The sequence below is a fragment of the Theropithecus gelada genome, chromosome 5, assembly GCF_003255815.1.
Source record: "Theropithecus gelada isolate Dixy chromosome 5, Tgel_1.0, whole genome shotgun sequence".
In the NCBI taxonomy this organism is placed as follows: Eukaryota; Metazoa; Chordata; class Mammalia; order Primates; family Cercopithecidae; genus Theropithecus; species Theropithecus gelada.
Genome location: NC_037672.1, coordinates 7,265,982 through 7,285,633, shown reverse-complemented (window position 1 = coordinate 7,285,633; position 19,652 = coordinate 7,265,982). Strand labels below are relative to the sequence as shown.

At 43.2% G+C, this 19,652-nt stretch overlaps 1 protein-coding gene across 2 annotated transcripts in view; it reads right to left on the bottom strand.

Annotated features, from left to right (window-relative positions):
* The window catches only part of EVC2 (EvC ciliary complex subunit 2), a 146,331-nt gene that overhangs the window by 11,509 nt on the left and 115,170 nt on the right, over window positions 1–19,652 (bottom strand). For both annotated transcript variants that reach the window (XM_025386758.1, XM_025386757.1), the window contains exons 17-19: window positions 14,373–14,600; window positions 3,359–3,573; window positions 1,818–1,905 (exon numbers count right to left, since the gene is read on the bottom strand). In XM_025386758.1, coding sequence (XP_025242543.1) covers window positions 1,818–1,905; window positions 3,359–3,573; window positions 14,373–14,600 — 531 coding nt within the window. The remainder of the gene's footprint in view (window positions 1–1,817; window positions 1,906–3,358; window positions 3,574–14,372; window positions 14,601–19,652) is intronic.

Here is a 19,652-nt window from a genome sequence, read left to right as displayed (position 1 = left end):
AAGAGCCGAATCTGTGCAGTATCACGCTGGGCTGAATCCCAAGCCCGCCACGAGCAGTGGCGAGCCCTCCTGCCCTCACCACCTCTCTGTGCCTCAGTCCCTTTATTCATAAAACAGGGGAATCCTGCCTGTTTCCCATCTTTCTGTAAGGATTAAATGAATAACAGACAGAAGTGCCTAGAACAATACTCAGGGTATGGCAGTGTTCAGGAAGCACCAGCTCCTCCCCTGCCCTGTTTGGACACTGTCACTCCAGTGCTAACACTGGCACCTTGTTTGGTACAGTCAACAGAATAATGACCCCTCCCCAAAATGTCCATGGTCCCATCCTGGGACCTGCGAAGATGTCATCTTACAAGGCGAAGGGTACTTTGCAAGTGGGAGTAAGGTTAGGGGCCTTCAGATAGGATGGGAAAGTGGTTATCTTAGATTATCCAGGTGGTTCCAACATAATCACCACGTGGGTCCTTAAAAGCAGAGACCCTCCCTGCTGTGTTAGGTCAGAGAGAGATGTGATGAGGACACTTGCTGGCTTTGAAGATGAAGAAAGGAGGCCATGAGCCAAGGAATGTAGGTGCCACCAGAAGCCAGGAATATCCCCTGGTTGGCAGCCAGCAAAGAAATAAGGACCTCAGTCCTACAACCACCATGGGCTGAACCCTGCCAATTACTTGAGTGAGCAGGAAACAGACTCTCCCCCTAAAGCTTCTGAAAGGCAGGCAAATCTGCCAACACCTTGATTTTAGCCTGGAGAAACCGATGTTGGATTTTTGACCTACAGAACATTAAGGTAAGTTTGTAGCTGTGCTAAGCTGCTGTTTGTGGTCATTTGTGACAGCAGTGATAGGAAACGAATCCTTTCGGGAAGCTGGGTGTGCCTGTGGATGCAACCAGTTGGACACGTAAAAGCGCCCCAACTCCTCCTCCCTGCTGACTCCCTTCTCAGAGGCTGGAGAGAAAGTCACTCGCATCTCCCCTGCAGCTAACAGGGCCCACGGGTCAGCTCTCAGGTTGTGAGGGGAATCTGCTGCAGGGACTTGGAGGCATTTGCTTCCTTGATGAGAAAGAACAGGTGTGGTGGCAGTTCTTTGACCTCTTACCTCCTTGCTCTGAAAGTTATGGCAGCTGGAACTGTGAGAAGGAACTGTGGAAAGAATCGCAGCACATGACCCTGATATCACTGCATCAGCAAGCACCTCTCCAGAGGCATGTGGCTTGCATTCACCACCATCTGAAGTCATATTTCCTGCTACTTACAGACACCAGAAGCACAGGAAACCCATTGCAGGATGTGTATAAAACCTGAATGGTAGCAGGCAGACAGTTACATGACTGCATAAGGCTCAGCGCACAGCCTCAGGGCTCTGTATCAGGAAGGGAGGTGAGTCTGCAACTCCGGCCAAGGATGAGGAAGGTTGACTGATCTCAACTCAGAGGTGTAGTGTGGGGTGCAGTCTCACTGATTGATGGCTCTGGCCCAGTTTTCTCTTACCCACTTTGTTACTGGTAGAACCTACTTTTTGTATATTAAACTTAGTTAAAGATTGAGAAGAAGGAGAATATTTGGGTGCCTGCCAAATCACAGAAAAGACATCACCGGGGCACACATGATTACGGTTGTGGTTGCTGCCATTAGCACTGATTAAGCGTCCTCTGTGTGCTGGACCCATGCTAGAGGCTCTGCACACATCTGCTCTGCAGGTTCCAAGGCTGGTTTTTCATCACCATCCTGGAGGTGAGGAAATGTGAATTCTGAGAAAAACATGAAATGACGTGCTGGCAAGGGGCGGCCTCAGACCTGGCCAGTCGGTTCTCACCTGGCTGCACAGGGTTGCGAAGGTGTCTGCCTCCATATTTTCCAACAAGTCTTCTAGCACGACACTGTTCTGTTGCTCCTCTCTCAAACTGGAGTGAAAATAAAATATACGTTGAGTTAGCTTTTGTTATAAAGTAATACTATGGGATGTTACAAAGTGATACTATGAGATCATCTAGTTATTTAAATAACAAAGAAGCACACATCTAAGCCACATGATTTTAAAAATATGTCCACAGAAAGAGATGGCCAGAAAGACTGCCTTCTTTTTCTTGCCTAGGCTAGTTTGCAAATAACGTGTCAAGGAGGGTTTCCCAGGAGGAAGGCTCCTCAAAGTGAAAAGTTTCATGGGAGCTATAAGGAGACTTTCCTATAGCTTTACAGGGTGATCTCTGTGATGCTGCTTTGAAAACTCTGCATCAGTCCTCATGGTGATGACCAAGACGACTGGGGTCTACACCCACCATGTGCCCTTGGGTTGAACTGGACCCAGAATCAAAGGATGGCACCTTTTCACATGAGGCTTCCTGATGCCCACACGAGGGGGTCTGCTTAACCCATGCCTTGGCCAATTCAAGTCAGCTTCCTGGATCTGCCTCACACTCTTACTGGCTAATACACCCCAAACCTTCTGCAGGTGCAAATTAAATCAAAAGTTTGATCACAAGCCATCTCCTCCAGGAGCATATGAATACTATACGCCCTAAAATCCCAGGTTAAATTATATCAATACAGATTGAGCCCCCTCACAGTTATTTCAATGGGACAGAACTGCACTTCGATGCATTTACACAGAAGAACGTGGTAGGATAAAGGAAAATAATCTGGAATTTCACTGCCCAGAAACCATATCCATTGAAATTTGGTCTATTTCCTTCCAATTAATGTGTATGCGTGTGTTTGCAAAAATTAACCACACTGTGTATAGACTTTGCCTCCAATCCTTTCCATGTCCATATTTTATTCACAGTGGAAAATTATGAAGCTGTTAAAAATTGTGTTTTTCCAAGGATTCTTAATGCCCCAGCCAAGGCTAAGTGTCTAATATGAATTGAAAAACAATATAAAGAACAACAAAAAGACTAGGGGTCTGTCTGTCTTATAATTTTACAAAAGCACAATATAAAATACTACGTTTACGGTAAAATTGGAATAAGGCCTGTAATCTAGTCCGCTGTCTTGTGACAATGTCAATTCACGTACCGTGATTATGTCAGATGTTACCGAGAAGGAAAGCTGGGGGAAGGGTATATGGCACTCTCCCTACTATCTTTGTAACTTCTTGTGAGTCTATATTTCAAAATAAAAAGTTTAAAAATATTATGTTTAGTAAAACGTCAATTATATTAAATTTTAAAAAGAAGGGTGTCAGGGAAGAAGGAGTACGCTACAAAGCTAGCAGCTCATGTTGGAGCAATGGGATGACACCTTAGGCAAGAGGGTGAGAGCCCAGGTGTGTATGGTCGGGCTGAGTTGGAGATGCAGGTTCTCCAGGCCTGCTGGGGACTAATATCTTCAGGTACCATGGGGCACACAGCGTACCTCTGCTGATGTTGCTCCAGTAACGTCTGGCTCTTGCTCAGGGCTTGCTGCAGGACAGTAGAGACCTGTCTTTCAGAATCCACCTCCCCAGGTTCGTTCAGAATCCCGGGCCCATCGGCCACCCACTGCTGCCAGCTCGCCAGGGCCTGTTGCTGCTGGGCCGCCTCCTGCTGCACCAGCTGGTCCTCCAGCTTCCTCTCCAGCTCCTGGAGCTCCTACACAAGGAGGGGGCAGAGGGTGAACCCCACTGCACAAGGCAGGTGGGCTGCAGGGCAAAATCTGACCTCCTGGGTGTCTCGCTACAAGCCTGGCATGACCCTGTCTTGCCTGGTTCCCCATCCAGCTGTGCAACGTGGTGCAATGTGAGTGCACCACGATCTCTCACCCCTGTGTCACCTCCATGCCTCCACATAGGCCGTTCCCTCCACCTGCAGTGCCTTTCTCCATCTGCCTGACCAATCCCCAGTCTTCTTTTACCCCTCAGCTTAAGAAAAACCTCCTTGGTGAAGGGCTCCTCAGTGAAAGGATCCCTGAGTTCCTTGGGAGACGAAGATGCCCTCTCCTCACGTGCCCACTCACTACCCCTTGCATGCACTCCGTTTCCTGTCACCTGAAATCACTGTCCTGTGCTTTTCTGCTAGAGTGTGAGCTCTTTGAGGGCAGGGCTGTGTCTCCTTCTCCCTGTCTGCAAAGTGCCTGGTGGCTGGCACCTGTCACTGCATATGGTGGGGTATCTGCATGCACCCACCACGGATGAAAGCCAAATTGGAACACAGCAACCATGGCTAACACCACCATTACTGTCAGGGTCCTGGGCACTGCTCTGTGTACTTTTCATACATGAATCTCACTGAACCCTTATAACAACCCTTCAGAATACATACTCTTAGTTCTCTTGCTTTAAGGTAAAGAAACAGGCAGACAGAGTTAAATTAATTTGCCAGATGATGCAACTATTGAGTGGCAGATCCAGAATTTGAAGCCAGGCTAGCTGGCTCTGGAACTGTGTTCTTAACCACTAGTCTACACTGTCTCTTCTTGGCCAAACAGAAGTAATCTGCATTCTTAGGCCACCAGGATTAGATAATCTCACACAAGAAACTGTCCACAGCCTGCTTAGGTGGGTGGTGAGGGGAGGCAGGAGGGCCCCAGGCCTTGGAGAATGCAGGTACATTTAACCCAGTATTTACCAGATTGGTCAGTACTATAATTAGGACTGGAAGGTGGACAGGGTGTTAAATCCTAAGAGGCCTTGGTTGGACTTCACCAGGGGAGGATGGTCCTTGATCCTCCTAAATAGGTACAAAATGGTCTGCCTTTCTGCAGAGAGGCCAAAGCTTGCATCAAACACTCAAAAGGGTCTCGAAGCCCCCTAAAGACTGAAACACTATTCAAGATCCATGACAGAAGAAAATCAGCCAGAGACAGACTGCATCTCTTGGTAGCATGGAGAGCCTTCTATCCTACCCAGGCATTTGGGTGCTGAGCCTTCGAGAACTCCTGAGCAGGGCTCCTAGTATGCTGAGATGTGGAACTAGGACTATCCCTCTCACTGCAGCATCCCACAAGGAAACGCAGTCCAGTGGAGTTCCAGCAGTATGTGCTGTCATGCTGTCAGCATGGCCAGGAGCTGGAGGCAGAGATCCCACTTCTACCCAGATGCCAGCCCCAGCCCACCTCGAGGAGAAGGGAGGCTCACATCTGAGCCTGTCTGTGTCACCAGAGGAACAGTGGAACACACAGAGCTTTTCAAGTACCAGGAGAGTCCTGGTTAGGAATAGAATATAAGGTGGAAATATGTCCCACGGTTTATAATCTGCTGATGGCGTCCCCAAACCCCTGCACCCTTTCACCTGCCTGCCACCTGGCACAACTGGAATCCAAAACTTGGTTCTGGAATTGTCTTCCCTAACAGCTGATTTCCTCGCCAGATTTTAAATGCTGAGGGCAGGGACTCAGGAGCATCGCTGACGTGTTCTCCTTTCTCCCCAGCAGTCAGCACAGTGCACGGCTCATGGAAGAAGAAACAGCAATAATAATAACAATGACAATGATGAGGGGGATGACGGCAGCTGGCATTTACTGAATGCCAATATGGTGCCAGATTGTATCAGCAGATTATAAAAGTTACATGCATTAGTGGTTTAATCTTCAAAAAATAACACAAGATAGGAATTTTTTGTCATCTAATTTTCTATATAAGGTAACTGAAGTAAGAGACTATAATGGAATCTCCTGAAATCGCAGAGCTGGGCAAGAGGCAGAGTCAGGGTGATTTCAGGTGTCTCTGACTCTGGGTCCCATCACTCAGCTCTAATGCCCTTAGTAATCACTCCACAGGTATCTGCTGAATGAATGGATATACAGATGTTGACGATGGATGGAAGCGTGGATGGAGGGAGGAAAAAGGGATGGAGGGGAAGAAAGACACAGAGAGAGAGAGGGAGAGAGAGAGAGATAATAGGTAGATTGGGGGATTCAGGGGTGAATGAGACATGAAAACTCACTGTCTAGTGAGGGAGAGACTCATGTCAACAGTTGCAGAGATGAGAAATGCCATCATCTGCTTTGGGATGGAGGGTTACGGGAGCTGGAAGAGACCAGCTCTGCCAGAGGGAATCATGGATGGCTTCACAGAGGAAGTAACATTTGGGTTTGTCTTAGAATATGGAGAGGAGTCTGCAAGGAGGTACAGCAGAAGCATTCTAGGCAGAGGTCCTTCAAAGGGACACATGCCTGAATGTGTCTCCAATGCTCAGGGGGCAGCAAGAAGGTCTAAGGGCTAAAATGCAGGATCTGAGAGAGGGAGCGGTGAAAGGTGGGATTTTTTAATGTAGAGCTGGAGATGGGGCTGTGAATCATCACTTTTATTTTTCAGAAACATCCCCTTGGTCACCGTGCAGAGGGGTAACTAGAGTAGGGAGAAAGGGAGGTAAGCAGAAATTGAAGTTAGGACGGAGCATGGGCTTTGGAGGGAGGTTTAAAGTCTGCTTTTCAGCTGTGGGACCTTGGTGAAATGACTTAACCTTCCTAAGCCTCAGCTCCTCTATCTGTAGAGTGGGTATGAAAACATCATGGGATGGACATGAGGTTTAAACATTTAGCCCACTGCTTTGGACATAACAAGAGCTCCACTGATGCTGGCTAATATCAAGGTTATTTCTGTTGTTCCGGTCTAGATACATCAGACTAGTGAAGCTGGGCAGCCAAAGGTGGAAATGAGAAAACCAGGCAGAATCAACAGATGGTGGCCAGTGGTACATGGGAAGAAAGGCAGAGGGAAGATCAGAAGATGCCAAGGCTGGGGGCAGTGGCTCATGCCTGTAATCCCAGCACTTTGGGAGGCCAAGGTGGGAGGATCACTTGAGGTCAGGAGTTCGAGACCAGCCTGGCCAACATGGCCTTGTCTCTACTAAAAATACAAAATTAGCTGGGCATGGTGGTGCATGCCTATAGTCCCAGCTACTCGGGAGACTGAGGGAGGACAATCAATTGAACCCAGGAGGTGGAGGTTGCAGTGAGCTGAGATCACACCACTGCACTCCAGCCTGGGTGACAGTGACTCTGTCTCAAAACAATAAACAAAGAAGAAGATGCCAAGTGAGGCTCAGGAAAGTAAACACACAATTTAAATTGAAATGCAAATACAGTGGGTACCATTTTTTGGGGGTCACATTATCTGTTAGGAGTAACTCTATCCCATTTAAATTTGCCTATCATTGTCACTTGGCCCTTTCATCCAACTAAGCCTTGCATATGTTCCAAGTTCACAAAATGAGTCTAAATCTTTCATCAGATGAGGTGCGCTGGATACAGTTTTCTTAGGAGTAATTTCTTCCAAAGCATTCTATTTCATGCTTTTTTAATTCTCCTGAATGTTTAACAGCCTAAAAGCCCATTCCCAATAGGAAAGTGGTTTACACAGAATGAGCAAATTGCAGAATGCAAGTCTAATATCTGGAACAAAACAACAGGCTGTCTTCATTTCAAATGCAAACTCAAGTAAGGGTGCAATAATCATATGCATTGCCTTACCACCCATTTAATAATACGGCATCATCTGATTTATCAGCTGCTCCCAACTCAGGACACACTAACTCTGTTCTAAACAAACTAGAGGCAGGAGTTACTCAAGAGTTTTAAGATAAAAAATGTAAGTGTTGTACTCTCCAATTATTATACTAATAGAAATCAGTGTAGTTTGAAGTAAAAAGCACAACTATGTGTTTTAGGGCTGTACTGAGGGTGTTTCTTGGGCACTCAGGATGAGCAGATGAATCATGCACTGAAGGCTAAATGTTCCTGGTGTCTCCCTCTGCCCCTAACTCACTAAATGACCTTGGACCTGCTCTTCCTTCTGCAGGCTCTATTTCCTCCATCTAGAATTCAGGGCAGTGATCCGCCTCCATGCTAACCACCTCGAGTGTAACACTTGCTGTGGGCTTTGGAAGTTTCCTTCTATTATTAATTTGCTACGGAGTTTTATCTTGAATGGGTGTTAAATTCAGTTAAGGACTGATATGGTTTGGATTTGTGTCCCCACCCAAATCTCATGTTGAACTGTAATCCCCAGTGTTGGAGGTGAGGCCTGCTGGAAGGTGATTGGATCATGGGGGTGGATCCTTCATGAATGGTTTAGCACCATCCATTTGGTGCTGTTCTTGTGACCGTGAGTGAGTTATAGTGAGATCTGGTTGTTTAAAACTGTGTAACACCTCCTCCACTCTCTCTTCGTTTTGCTCCAGCCACAAAAGACGTGCCTCCTTTCCCTCTGCCTTCTGCCATAATTGTAAGTTTCCTGAGGTTTCCACAGAGGCTGAGCAGATGCATCATGCTTCCTGTACAGCCTGCAGAATTATGAGCCAATTAAAACTCATTTTTTTTTTACAAATTACCCAGTCTCAGGTACTTCTTTATAGCAATGTGAGAACAGACTAATACAGAAAATTGGTACTGAGGAGTGGGCACTGCTATAACTATACTTGCAAATGTGAAAGCAGCTTTGGAATTGGGTAACCAAAGGAGGTTGGAAGAGTGTGGAGGGCTCAGAAGAAGACCGAAATATGAGGGAAACTTTGGAACTTCCTAGAGACTTGTTACATTGTTGTGACCAAAATGCTGATTGTAATATGGACAATGAATTCTAGGCTGAGGAAGTCTCAACCCGAGATGAGGAACTCACTGGGAACTGGAGTAAAGGTCAGTTTTGCCATGCTTTAGCAAAGAGACCGGTGGCATTGTGCCCCTACTCTAGAGATCTATGGAATTTTGAATTTGAGAGTGATGATTTAGGGTATCTGGTGGAAGAAATATCTAGCAGCAAATCATTCAAGGTATGATGTGGCTGCTTCTAAACCTATGCTCATATGTGTGAGCAAAGAAATGACCTGAAACTGGACCTTATATTTAAAAGGCAAGCAGAGTGTAAAAGTGTGGAAAATTTGCAGCCCACCATAGCTAAGAGAATGGGAAAAAGACCTTAAAAGCATTTCAGAGACCTTCACAGCAGCCCTTTAATCACAGCCCCAGAGGCCTAGGAGATAAGAATGGTTTCTTGGGCCAGGCCCAGTGCCCCGCTGCCCTGTGCAGCCCTGGGACCTTGCTCCCTGCATCCAGCCTCAGCTTAAAGGACCCCAGGTGCAGCCTGGACCACTGCTCACAAGATGCAAACTGTAAGCCTTGGCATCTTCCATGTGGTGTTAAGCCTGCAGGTGCACAGAATGAAAGAGTTGGGTCTTGTGAGCCTCCGCCTAGATTTCAGAGGATATATGGAAAAGCCCCAACGTCCAGGCACAAGCCTTCTGCCAGGGCAGAGCCCTCATGGAGAACCTCTACTAGGGCAGTGTGGAAGGGAAATGTGGGGTTGGAGCCCCCACACAGAGTCTCCACTGGGACACTGCCTAGTGGAGCTGTGATAAGGGGGCCACTATCCTCTAGACTCTGGAATGGCAGATCCACTGACAGCTTGCATCCTGTGCCTAGAAATACTGCAGGCACTCAACACCAGCCCTTGAGAGCAGCTGTTGGGGCTGAATCACAGGGGCTGAGCTGCCCAAGCTTTGGGAGCCCATCCCTTGGACCAGTATGACCTGAATATGAGACATGGAGTCAAAGGAGATTATTTGGAACTTTAAGATTTGATGACTACCATCTGCATTTCAGACTTGCCTGGGGCCTGTAACCACTTCTTTTGGCCAATTTCTCCCTTTTGGAACAGGAATATTTACCCAATGCCTATGGCTCCATTGCATCATTGGAAGTAACTAACTTGTTTTTTAATTTATAGGCTCATAGGTGGAATGGACTTACATTGTCTCAGATGAGACTTTGGACTTTTGAGTTAATGCTGGAATGAGTTAAGACTCTGGGGGACTGTTGGGAAGGCACGATTATATCTTTAAATGCAAGAAGAACATAGTATTTGGGTGGGGTTACATCTCACGTCGAACTGTAATCCCCAGTGTTGCAGGTGGAGCCTGGTGGGAAGTGACTGGATCACGGGGGTCCTTCATGAATTGTTTAGCACAATCCCTTTGGTGCTCTTCTCGTGATGGAGTTATTATGAGATCTGGTTGTTTAAAAGTGTGTGGCACCTCCCCCTACTTCTCTTCCTCCTGCTCTGGCTATGTAAGACATGCCTGCTTCCCCTTTACCTTCTACCATGATTGTAAGTTTCCTGAGTCCTCCCCAGAAGCTAGGCAGATGCATCATGCTTCCTGTATAGCCTGTGGAATCATGAGCCGATTAAACCTCTTTCCTTTATAAATTACCCAGTCTCAGGGTATTTCTTTATAGTAATGCAAGAACAGACTAATATAAAGACTTATTCTCTATATACTAAAATGATCACATGAGTCACTCCCCTTTAATTTGTTAATCAGGTGAATTTTGTAAATGGATGTTTTAATGTTAAACCAACCTTATCTTCCTAGAATAAACCCAACCTGTCCATAATGTATTAATTTTTTACAGATGGCTGTATCCTGCTATTTTGTTTTCAAATGGTACATCTATGTTCACATGCAAGATTGAAGTGCAATTGTTCTTTCTGGTGCTGTTCATGTCTGGTTTTGGTGTTAAAGTTATCTAGCATGATAAAATGAGTTGAGGAATATTCCCTATTTTTCTAACACCAGGAATAATTAATATATGAGATTGGCAAAATACCTTAAACTTTGGCAACGAGTTGGGTGTCTTTTGTGTGGGTTTGGAAGATTTTAAAGTACTGAATCAATTTCTTTCATGACAACAGGGTTATACAGACTTTTTTTTTTTTCTACTTGAGCCAATTTTGGTGATTTGCATTTTTCTAGTTTTTGAATTCATTTCAGTTTTTGAATTCATCTGTATAAAGTTGTTGATAACATTCTCTTATTTAAAAAAACTCTACTGCAACTATAGTCATGTTGCTTTTTATATTCTTAATATTATTGTCTTTTATATTTCTTAATGGTTGCTCTTGCCAAGGGTTTGTATATTTTATTAGACTTTTCTCAAAAAAATCTCTTCACTTTCTCAATTCTACAGTAGTTTTGTTTTTTATTTTGTTTATGCTATATTTCAGAAGAAACACACTTTTGTTTTTTTTTGAGGGAATCTTGCTCTGTCTCACCCAGGCTGTAGTGTAGTGGCATGAACTCAGCTCCCTGCAGCCTCCACCTCCTGGGTTCAAGCAATTCTCCTGTCTCAGTCTCCAGAGTAGCTGGGACTACAGGCATGTGCCACCACACCAGGCTAATTTTGTATTTTTAGTAGAGACAGGGTTTCACTGTGTTGGCCAGGCTGGTCTTCAACTCCTGACCTCAGGTGATCCACCCGCCTCAGCCTCCCAAAATGTACATACTTTTAAACATATGTTTATTGAGGTATAATTTCTGTATGTTTTAGAAGAAACATGGTGTAAACAAAATAAAAAATAATACATGTGTTATTTTCCCCCTTTTTATATAATCTTAATTGTGAGCCTTTCTTCTGTTCTACTATCAGTTTAGGGCACAAATTTTCCTCTTAAAACTGCTTTAGCTGAATTGTAGACAATTTCATATATCACAGTTATTCTCTGTATTTTTAAATTTCCATTATGTTATCCCTGACCTATAAACTATTCAAAAGCATGTTTTAAAATAAATTTGTAAAATTGATTTTTTCTAAAATTTTGATTTTTTTTTTCTAAAATCAACCTCTAAAATTGATTTTTTTTTTTTTTTTTGAGATGGAGTCTTGCTCTGTCACCCAGGCTGGAGTGCAGTGGCACAATCTTGGCTCACTGCAAGCTCCACATCCTAGGTTCACGCTATTCTCCTGCCTCAGCCTCCCGAGTAACTGGGACTACAGGCGCCCGCCACCACGCCCAGCTACTTTTTTGTATTTTTAGTAGAGATGGGGTTTCACTGTGTTAGTCAGGATGGTCTCAATCTCCTGACCTCATGATCTGCCCGCCTCGGCCTCCCAAAGTGCTGGGATTACAGGTGTGAGCCACTGTGCCCGGCCTAAAATGGATTTTTCAAAATCAATTAAAAAATTTCTAAAGTCCAAATTATGGACACTTTATAATCATCTTTTTAAAAACGAATTAAACTTAATTTCCCCTTGTCAAAAGGTATTAAAATAATATTGTATAGTCAATTGTTTTTAACTGTTCTGATGTGTGCTGGAGATATAGATTCATTATTTTTTGGCTATAAGATTATTTATATGTGCATTAAAATACCTTGTTAAATGTGTTGTTTAGTTCATCTATATCTTTACTTGTGTTTCATTTGATCAATAAATCAACCACTGACAGAAGTATGCTGAAATTTCCCACTATGATGATAGATTTATCAATTTCTCCCTGTTCTAGCAATTGTTCTTGTTATTTTGAGTCTTTTATTAAATATATGCAAGTTAAACTCACTATATGCTCCACGTGAATAAAATTTTTAAATCACACCTGTAATCCCAGAACTTTGGGAGGCCAAGGCGGGAGGATCATTTGAGCCCAGCTGAGATGGGGTAAAACCCTATCTCTACAAAAAAATACCAAAAAAAAAAAAAAAAAAAAACCTGGGTATGATGGCACATGCCCATGTTGTCCCAGCTACTTGGAGGGGTGAGGTGGGAGGATTGCCTGAGCCCAGGAGGTCAGGCTGCAGTGAGCCAAGATTGGGTCATTGCATTCCAGCCTGCTCGACAGAGTAAGACCCTGTCTGAAAAACAGAAAAAAAAAAAATTTAAATCATTTTTGTAATATCTTTAACAATTTCACAAATTATTATTATTTTAGATTCTGTGTTGATAATTTGGATCTCTAAAGTATTCAGGGATCGTAATCTGGCTTTGTTTGTTTCTCCTGTATGCAGGTCATCTTGCCTTGCTTCTTTATGTGTTCGGTGACTTTCTTCTTCAATTGAGAGCTCACATTCGGCTGAACTTGATCTATGGAAATCCTGAGCTACCCCATTGAGAATATTTTTTTTCTGGAGAGGATTTGTCTTTGCATGCAGACAGTGAACTAACCTGGAATTATTTTAATTTATCACCTCGGAGATTTCGTGACTGGATGGCTAAAATGCATTTGGATTCGTTCTTCATGTTAGCAGAGGCCTTCGATTAAAAACTCACAGGAAGAGCTTCACCTGGAGCAGGTGTGGAGATGGGTTCTGCCAGCAGGCGGCTTTCTCCTCCCACCCCTTGCTGGGTGTTCTCACTAACTGAGACATCCCACAGCCTCATCTCCCATTCCTCCAAAATTAATCCCAAGTCTCTGTGTTGCAGGTTTCAGCCTTTGTTCCGAGGTAAACCTGGCTCCTGAATTTGCCCCCACCTATCTCCGTGAGTTCACCTTATCTAGGATATATCTTGCATATCTTCAGGGATTTTCTTCCATAGGCCCTTGTGAGCTCACAAAGCATTAAAAATATGTTCATTTTTATATGTCCAGCACCTGGCTATTTTGTGCTGGAATTACTTACAATGCTTTTGCTTCCTTTCTATCCCTGAAATAGTTGTTACAGTGCAGGGTGCATAGTGTCTGCCCACTCCCGAAATACTTTTAGACTTTTCAGCATCTACTGTTGCTACGTTTTAAAGAAAGTAATGGGAACCTCACAAGGCAAACTCAACTGGTGTAGTCCATAGACATGACATAATGGGTTGAAGTCAGAAACAGATTCCATTCCTGGCTCCTTTCACAATCAGTCATGTGGTCTTCACAAAGAACTTGACCTGCCATCTGCCCCAATCTCAGTTTCTTTACCTGAGAACTAAGTATAATAACAAGATCTACTTTACCGCACAGCTAAATAATGAATATAATGACAAACAGCATAATTGTAAAGTAGCATAAAATTGTACCTTCTTATTAATTATGCTTCAGTAACAATCTTAATAAGTATAACTAAGTAAAGAATTATGTACACTTAAGTGAGAGCATGTCTATTCACAACTTAGTAGCGCTTCCCTCCCCACACTAGGGTTTCAATAAATGTGAGGGGTTTTTTCCTCACTATATGTAATTATGATAATAATATATAATAAATGAAATTCTAAAATCTACACATAAAAGACCTAAAATTAGTCACCAAAACAGTTATTACAATAGCTTTTGTTTTATGGATATACCTCTCACATTTTGGAAAGAATGTAGCATGTTGCGATAACGCTAATAATTAGAATTTTTAAAATAATAAATAACCCAATATATTATTACATTTAGGATGTGCTAATTGGAAGATACACTGTTGTCCTCCCTAGCATAATGAAAGAAACAATACTGCCAACGAAACCATGGCAACTGCCAAGGTTCAGAGATGTTAAAATCCAAAAGGGTTGCTTCTCAGAGCAATGAAATAGAGCCATCTTTGGTTGAGAGAATGCAAAGTACTCTCCAATAAGTCACTTCATTTAATCCTCATCACAACCCTGCAGCATAGACAGGACAGGGGTTGCAGCCTATTCCACAGGGGAAGATGCAGAGGTAGGTACCAGAAAGAACCAGCTCTGTCTGCCTCTCCTTCCCAGCGCCTGCACTCACCCGGCTGTGTGATTCCAGGATCTGCCTGCAGGCCAACTTGGTCAGCATCTCAGACGCACTCAGCTCTTCCAGGAGCAAGTCCTGGATGCTGAGGAGGGCGGTGTAGGCCGACAGGGTCTCGGTTATCCGGGCCACCTTCTGGAACTGCAGAGCAACAAGCGACTGTGCAAAGCCTCCCTCCTGTGCCTCCAGCCGCTGCACTCTCTCCCGCAGCAATTCCCCTCGAACCTGGGAGGGGACAGGAATGGACCCAAACCCAAAGAACAGTGAGTAGAGGAGGGTGGAGGAGAACAGTCTTTCAGGGTTCACAGACCTGGGACTCTGAGGACCACCAAAGGTTTGCAATGGAGATGCACTGGGAACCTGGAGGGAGCAACATCAGACAAGACTGTCCCTGCTTATGAAGACTCCAGGAGGGTTGGGGAGCCCAGCCATCCTTCATTCCATACATATCATCCTCAAGAGTCACCCGAGCCCATCGCTCTCCTGAAAACACTTCTAAGTCTTTCCATGTCCTAGCGGATGGAAGTTCAACTCCTTAGCATGCGATCCAAGGAGCTCCCTACCCCAATCCCAGCCAAGGTCCCCCTGGACAGGTCTGGTCTGTTCTTCTGCCCTTACCCCACTCACACATGCACATCTGGGACTCCCATTCCCAACTGCGCACTGTGCCTTACACGCCATGCGCTTTGTGTCTGTGGTTCGTGCTCTCTGAAATGACTGAAATGTCTTCCTATCCTCCCTTCCTGAAATTCTACTATTTGTCTTTTGGGTCTATGGTTCCCTCTGAAGCGGTCTCACTTCTCTTTGTTTGTTTTGTTCCATATAGACTTCAAGCCAGGTGCCCAGGGTTTACTTGACCTCAGGCAAATCACTAAGCTCTGCATGCCTACACGTCTTCATCTGTACAGTGGAGAAAATAATACCATCCAACACAGAGTAGCTGTTGTTTTAATCAAAACAGCTTTATTGCAGTATCACTTCTGTACAATAAGCTGCACATATTTACAGTACACAATGCGATAAATTTTGACATATTTCTACCCCTATGAAACCATCACCACAACCAGGGTAGTGAACACATCCATGTTCTTGATAAACCCACCCCCTGTCCCCCACTTAGCAAACACTGATGTGCTTTCAGTTACAATCGACGAGTCTACATTTTCTAGAGTTGTTTTTTTTTTTTTTTTTTATAAGGGGAATCATACAGTATGTATTTTTTTATCTAGCTGTTTTTCATTTTTTTTTTTTTGAGACAGAGTCTTACTCTGTCACCCAGGCTGAAGTGCAATGGTACAATCTCGGCTCACTGCAACCTCCGCCTCCTGGGTTCAAGCGATTTTCCTGCCTCAACCTCCCAAGTAGCTGGGATTACAGGCGTGCACCACCATGCCCGGCTAATTTATGTAATTTTAGTAGAGATGGGGTTTCACCATGTTGCCCAGGCTGGTCTCAAACTCCGGGCCTCAAGTGATCCACCTGCCTCAGTCTCCCAAAGTGCTGGGATTACAGGTGTGAACCACTGTGCCCAACCTATCTAGCTGTTTTGACTGAATATAATTATTTTGAGATTTACCTTTTACCATCTTCTTCTGGGTTGAGGAGCTCTTATGCTTCCCCCTTCCCTCCCTTTGTTGCTTTATTAGCTATAGCTCTGTTTTGTTATTTTAGCAGCTGCTTTAGGGTTTATAGTACACATCTTTGACTTATCCCAGGGTACCTTCAAGTGATATTATATCACTTCACATGGAGTACAAGAACCAAAAATAAACTTCTAAGCCCTGCTCTCAACCATCTGAATGTACTACTCCTCTCAGCAAAAGGATTCCAAAGTCAACCTGAAAAACTAGTTCAGGCCATGATGGGAATGGGGAGTTGAACATGCCTCCTTATACCGTCCTGCCTTTTGGAATTTCAGATTGAACAGACTCTTTAAGCCTGATAAGAAACATTTACAATCTATTCTCTCTGAAGCCTGCTACCTGGAGGCTTCAACTGCATGATAAAACCTTGGTCTCTACAACCCCTTAGTGTAACCCAGATGTTCCTTTCTATTGACAATAACTCTTTCAACCAATTGCCAATCAGAAAATCTTTTAATCTAACTATGATCTGGAAGCCCCCGCTTCAAGTTGTCTTGCTTTTCTGGACCAAACCAATGTACATCTTACATGTATTGATTGATTGATGTCTCATGCCTCCCTAAAATGTATAAAACCAAGCTGTGCCCCAACCATCCTGGGCACACGTCATCAAGACCTCCTCAGGTTGTGTCATGGGTGTGTCCTTAACCTTGGCAAAATAAACTTTCTAAATTGATTGAGACCTGTCTCAGATACTTTTGGCTTACAAACCTTATGCTAATTTACTTCCATTTCTTGATTCCTGGTCTTTGTGCTATTTCTGCCATACGTTTAATTTTATATACGTTATAAACTTCATACTACTTTGTCACTATTTTCATTGAAACAAGTCAATTAATCTTTAAAATTTTCTTGTATTGAAGTGAACTGCACATAACATAAAATTTACTACTTTAAAGTCAACAATTAAGTGACATTTAGGATTGAGTAGCCCCCACCTCTATTTAGTCTGAGAACATTTTCACCATTCCCAGAGCAAAAGAAAACCCCACACCTCTTAAGCAATTATTCCCCAGTCCTCCCACCCCCAAGTCCTTGGCAACTACCTATCTTCTGTTTCTATGATTTTCCTTATTCTGGATATTTCATATAAATGGAACTACAGAATAACCTTTTGTGTCTGGTTTCTTTTACTTAGCATAATGTTTTCAAAGTTCATCTACTTGTTGCATCAAAACTTCATTTCCTTTTTATGGTGGGTAATATTCCATTGGATGTACAATCAGTCAATTTTTGGAAGACTTTTAAAATTAAAAGAGAATCTAATATAAGTACCCATGTAGTTACCATTCCCATTGCTCATTTTTTTGTGTGGTTCTGTAGCAGGAAGAGCCACAGACAAAAACCCTCAGACACTGGAGTTAAAGAAGGAAGGGGTTTATTTGGCCGGGAGCATCGGCAAGACTCCTGTCTCAAGAGCCGAGCTCCCTGAGTGAGCAATTTCTATCCCTTTTAAGGGCTCACAACTCTAAGGGGGTCTGCGTGAGGGGGTCATGATCAATTGAGCAAGCAGGGGGTACATGACTAGGGGCTGCATACACTGGTAATTAGAAAGGAATTCAACAGGGCTGGGATCTTCACAGTGCCTTTTTAATGTAAATAACCAATTAGGTCAGGGGTTGATCTTTAATTACCAGGCCCAGGGTGTGGCGCCAGGCTATCTGCTTGTGGATTTCATTTCTGCCTTTTAGTTTTTACTTCTTCTTTCTTTGGAGGCAGAAATTGGATATAAGACAATATGAGGGGTGGTCTCCTCCCTTAGTTCTAGATTTCTATCTGTTATGAAAATCCTTCTGCCTGATTTCCTATAACATTTCTTGCAGTATGAATCTCCTAGTAAGGAAAACTTTCAGCATTGTAAGTCTAAAACATTTATTTCTTCTTCATTCTTGAAAGATGTATTTTTTGAATAAAGAATTTCAGGTGGCAGGTTTTCCTCATTGCTTTGAAGACATTGCTCCATGGTCTCCTTGCTCGCATTATTTGAAATGAGAAATCAGCTGTCACCCTGACCTTTGCTTTGTAGTGTACATAATGTATCTTCTTCCTTTAGTTGCTTTTAAGATTTTCTCTTTATCAATGGTTTGGAGCAATTTGATTATGATGTACCTTGGAAAAATTTTCCTCAAGTTTCTTATGCTTGGGATTCACTGAGCTTCTTAAATCTGTGAGTTTACAGTTGTCATCAAATTAGGCAAAATTTTACCATTAATTCTTCCAATGTTTTCATCCTTCTTTTTCTGTCTCCTCTTCTCCAGGAATTCCAATTACCCACACATTAGGCCACTTGAAGTTGTCTCATGGCTCACTGGTATGCTATTCACTTTCCTCTGTTTTCATTTTAGATAGTTTCTATTGCTATTATCTTCAAGCTAACTAATTTTTTTCAGCAATGTCTAATCTGCTGTTAATTCCCATATACACACACGTATGTGTGTGTGTGTATATTCAAATCAAACTTTCAGAGAAAAAAATATGTATGATACAGATGTAAATACGGACATATAGATAAATCTTTTTACATCTTCCATATCTATACTTAACCTTTTTTGAACATATGAAACACAATTATAATGATTGTTTTACCCCATTTAGGCTGGAGGTTACAATTTTTTGTGTGTGAAAAATCAGAACTTGGTGATGACCTTGAGCAGTAGGATATAAACAACTCCCACAAGCTTAGCATTCCAATAATGGAACACTAGGCATAAATGGGTTAATCCCATGCTCTGTCAATTCTAACACCTGTGTCAGTTCTGGACTGGTTTCAATTGATTACTTTTTCTCCTCATGAGGAGTTATATTTTCCTGTTTGTTTCATGTCTGGTACTTTTTAACTGAACTACAGACATTGTAAATTCCACCTTGTTGGGTCCTGGATATTTTTGTGTTTCTATAATTATTCTTTAGCTTTGTTCTGAGATGCAGTTAAGCTACTTGGAAATAGGCTGACCTTTTGGGTTATGTTTTTAAGCTCTTTTATGTAGGACCAGCATAGGGCTCATTATTTCCACTGCCGAGGCAAGACCTTTTTGAGTGCTATATTTGATGCCCTCTGAATTGAGGCTTTCTAGTCTGGCTGGAAGAAACTGTCACTATCCCCAGCCTGGTGTGAATGCTGGGTACTCTTCTCTCTAATTATTTTGGGTGGTATTTCCCCTGGCTTTGAGCAATTTTCTTCCATGGAAGTGCTCAGCAGGTCTCAGCAGAATACTCAAGGGGACCCAGTGGACACCTCTGGAATTTTCTCTGTGCAGCTCTTTCTTTTCTGGGATTCTGTCCTGTGAAATCTAGCTGACTTGGCTTCCCCAAATTCTTAGCTTTGTCTCTTCTACTCAAGGGGTCTACCCTAGTAGACCTGCTGTGACTTTGCCTTCTTGCTGTGCCTCAGCCTGGAAACCCTTTTAGGTCAGTAAGCTGGGACAATGACAGGGCTGAATTCCTTTATTTCTTATTTCTTAGGGATCAGTTTTGACTGCTGTCCAGTCTCCTGAAAATCACTGTTTCATAGATTTTGTTTGTTTTGTTTTAGGTAAGGAGTAATTCCGATACTTTTTATTCTGTCTTGGTCACAAGCAGAAGTCCCTCATAGGGTTATTCTGATTATTAAATAATCTAACACTTTTAAGTGCTC